This window comes from Solanum lycopersicum, chromosome 10, assembly GCF_036512215.1.
Source record: "Solanum lycopersicum chromosome 10, SLM_r2.1".
NCBI lineage: Eukaryota > Viridiplantae > Streptophyta > Magnoliopsida > Solanales > Solanaceae > Solanum > Solanum lycopersicum.
The window spans coordinates 47,592,368-47,596,465 of record NC_090809.1 but is presented as its reverse complement, the minus strand read 5'-3'; the positions used below and the strand labels follow the sequence as shown (position 1 = coordinate 47,596,465).

The 4,098-nt window shown below is 37.8% G+C and overlaps 1 protein-coding gene across 1 annotated transcript; it reads left to right on the top strand.

Moving 5' to 3' along the window:
• The first annotated feature begins 1,342 nt into the window (after window positions 1–1,342).
• LOC104649744 (uncharacterized) lies at window positions 1,343–2,002 on the top strand. Its single transcript, XM_010329280.1, has one exon. It carries the CDS (start codon window positions 1,343–1,345, stop codon window positions 2,000–2,002), a length of 660 nt encoding a protein of 219 aa, XP_010327582.1.
• Window positions 2,003–4,098: the final 2,096 nt, after the last annotated feature.

Genomic DNA, 4,098 nt, shown 5'->3' with positions numbered 1-4,098 from the left:
TTTCTAGACACTATGTTTTAATTTGAGACGAGTCTCATTATAAAAAAAATGATAATATGAGGGTGAAGATGTTAGTTTTGATGTAGCCAAAAAAGATTCTAAATAAGTGAATGACTTTTCATGTGCATCTCGATGTTATATTTAAGTTGTCAATGTTGAGTAGACTGATGTAAACATTATTTATTACACTTAAGAGTTTTAAAAAGGGATCATATATAGGCAATGATAAGCCTCTTAAATAAAAAAGATCATGTTCCTCCAGTTAGGTAGGTGTTAGACCCGCAAACCACTTCATCTAACTATATGCAAAGATGTCAAGGACTTGGGCATTGGTCTTGACATGGATGATGGCAAAAAAGAGCAACACAAGTTCGAGGTGCTTCGGTGTTGGCAAGGCAGGTTGAACGTGCATGACTTACGTGCAAGTTAAGGGCATTGGCAAGTCAGAATGTTTACTTGATATGGCAAGGCTGTGAAGACTTAACAACAAAGGCAATTCACCCGAACTGCTGAAATAAAACTAAGTGTTGGAGGACAACTAAAATATTCTAAGTGTTGATGCTGGAACAAATATTCTAAATGTTGGAATGAAGCCTAAAATATTCTAAGTGTTAGAATATTAGTATTTCATGTAGATAAGATTGTAATTTTAATTATATTCTATCGGTTGGAAATATAGCTGTTGGAAAGTTAATTTTGAACCCTGTGATGACAAGTGTCGGACAGGTGTCAACTGTAACCGTCGCACGTAACTGCCATTGAGCAGAATTTTTATTTAGGGGAGAAATTCATCTAAGGCTGAGACAGAGTGTTTTTAGCCTTAGACTAATTCGTGAAGCCTTCCTTTGTATTAATTACTGATTAATAACGGTTGGAGCAGGTTCCTGTAAAGTCTTCTTGTTGTTTAACTTTTCTTTTAAAGTATTTCTATACTTAGTCAATTTCGTGGGTGTAAAGTAGGCTGAATGTTCTAGACGTTTGTAAGACTGCCTAGAGTGATGTTTGGTAAAAATAAATAGACCCTCTTTCAATTGGTATCAGAGCACGGTTGAACGATGGTGAAGAACGCAGAACTGTGGGAAGTAGCAAGAAAAATTGTATCCTTTGTGAGGTTTACTGAGGATATTTTAGGAGACCCTATGTTTGTGGATTTATTTAGACAAGTCATTGATTTGAGAGTTGACGCTGAGAAAGTTCAGGGGGAGATTTGTGTATATCGACAGAGTGTTGATAATTATATCACTGAAATCTTGGATTTTCGTACCACACTACGCAAAAACTTGAGGGATTACAGAAGGAAAATGAGAATCTTTGTGCAGAAATCATTGTATTGTGTCGGGCTATGGCTACGTTGAGTTCCAATCATGTTGAATCATGTAAGGTTATGATTGAAGAAGTTAAGGCCTTTAGTGGCGCAAGAAGTGCTAAAGAACTGGAAAATTTCATTTGGGACATGGAACAGTATTTTACTGTTGCAAGGGTGCCTGACGCTGACAAGTTAAATATTACCACAATGTATTTGACGGGTGATGCTAAACTTTGGTGGAGGACTCGAAATGCCGATGATGTAAGTGCTGGTCGTCCTAGAATTGTTACCTGGGATAAATTAATAAAAGAAATGCGTGATAAATTTCTTCCTAGCAACGCATCTTGTCTTGCAAGGGATAAATTGAAAAGGCTAAGGCATTCGGGTTCAGTGAGGGAATACATTAAAGAATTTACGTTTGTGATGTTAGGCATAAAAAATATATCCGATGAGGATAAATTACACAACTTCATCTCGGGTATGCAAGGCTGGGCTCAAAAGAAACTACAGAGGCAGAATGTTAAGGATCTGCGCAGTGCAATTGGTGCTGCAGATTCGTTCATTGATTTCCGGACAACTCGTCCTTTGACAGATGTTCCTCCACTTCAAACACTAAGAAAAAAAATGAGAAGAAAGGGGAAAGGAAAAAGGACAGTCGTAAGGACTATACAAATGACAAAGGAAAAACACAAATGAAGAATGGGAAAGACAAGCCAAGGAACAAAGATGGAAATTCTAAGGGATTTTGGACTTGTGGTGGTCCTCATTTGGCCAAATCTTGTCCAAACCGGGTAAAAGTGAATGCTTTGCTTGCTGGAAATATGAACCAAAGGGAGGAGGATGAAGAAATCGTGGCTGCAGTGGCAAACCTATTGGGATTGTCCTTTAATCATATTACAGGGATTAATAAACTTGGGGAAATGTCTAGCACTTCGAATCCTGAAACGTCCTTAATTCATATAGAAATGAAAGTGAAAGAAAAATGTGTGATGGCAATGGTTGATACACGGGCCACTCATACGTTTGTAGATGTGAAAATTTCTACAAAATGTCCTTCCTACTTCAAATTAGTCAATGCTAAGGAACAAGCCATTATGGGCATGGCTTATGGTGTGTCTATGTCGACTGCAAGTTGGGTGGGAAAACATAAGTTGATGGTAATGCCGCTTGGTGACTTTTTAATCATACTTGGGATTGATTTCCTAAGAAAGTTCCAGTTTGTTCCGTTTCCTCACATAGTTGGAGTCATGGTCATTAATGGAAGCAATGCAAGATTTCTCAAAGGAGTTCATCCATTTGGGAACATTAATAAAGTTATAAAGAAGAAAGACAAAGGAATGTTGTTGTCTGCTATGTCAATCGACAAAGGTCTGAAGAAGGGTGATGACACTATACTTGCTGCCTTGGTCGAAGTGAGACCTAATGTAAAAATGGAAGTGCCTAATTGTGTTGCTAAATTTCTGAAATAGTATGCTGATGTTATGCCGCCTGAATTACAAAAGAAAATACCACCAAGGAGGGATATTGATCATAAGATCGAGTTGTTGCCTGGTACGGTTGCTCCTGCACAGGCTCTTTATAGTATGGCTCCTAAAGAATTGGTTGGGTTACGTAAACAATTGAATGAGTTGTTGGATGCTTGATTGGTTCAGCCATCTAAAGCCCCATACGGTGCTCCTGTTTTATTTTTTAAAAGAACAGGACGAGACGATGCGATGGTGTGTAGACTACAGGGCGCTGAACAAGGCAACTATAAAGAACAAGTATCCGGTTCCGTTGGTGAAGGATTTGATGGATCGATTGAGTAAGGCATGCTGGTTCACAAAACTTGATCTCAGAGAAGGTTATTTGCAGGTTAGCATACAAGAGGGTGATGAACCAAAAACAACATGTGTAAGTAGATATGGTTAATAAGAACTCCTTGTAATGACATTTGGGCTGACTAATGTTCCAGTAACATTTTACAACTTAATGAATAATGTACTATTTGACTATCTTGATGACTTTATTGTTTTTTATATAGTTGATATTTTCATTTATAGTCGAACATTGGAGGAACATGTTAGTCACCTAAGTTTGGTTCTGTCTTAGTTGAGAAAATACACACATTATGTCAAGATGGAAAAGTGTGAGTTTTCTCAACAAAAGATAAAATTCGTGGGGCATCTTTTTAGTAAAAACAAAGATCGAATGGATCCTAAAAAAGTGCAAGGTATTGATTATTGGCAGGCACCTCATCATGTGAAGGATTTGAGGTCGTTTCTTGGCTTGGCTAACTATTACAGAAAATTCATTGCTGGTTTCTCAAAAAGGGCAGCGGCTTTGACAGATTTGTTGAAGAAAGATACAAAGTGGGTTTGGTCTGAACGGTGTGATGAAGCATTTCCAAATTTGAAGATTGCTATTGCATCAGAACCTATACTCAAATTGCTCGATTTTGAGTTACCATTTGAAGTGCATACTGATGCGTCAGACAAGGCAATTGGTGGGGTATTAGTGCAGGAAGGTCATCCAATGGCCTTTAAAAGTAGAAAATTGAATGATGTTGAACAGAGATACTCAACACATAAATAAATGGTTGCAGTGGTACATTGTTTGCAGGTTTGGAGAGTTTATCTCTTGGGTACTCGATTTGTAGTAAGAACTGATAATGTAGCAAATACATTTTTCAAGACACAGAAAAAGTTGAGTCCTAAACAAGCACGGTGGCAAGAATTCGTGGCAGAATATGATTTCATGTTGGAATATAAACCAGGAAAACACAACCAGGTTACTGATGCGCAGAGTAAAAA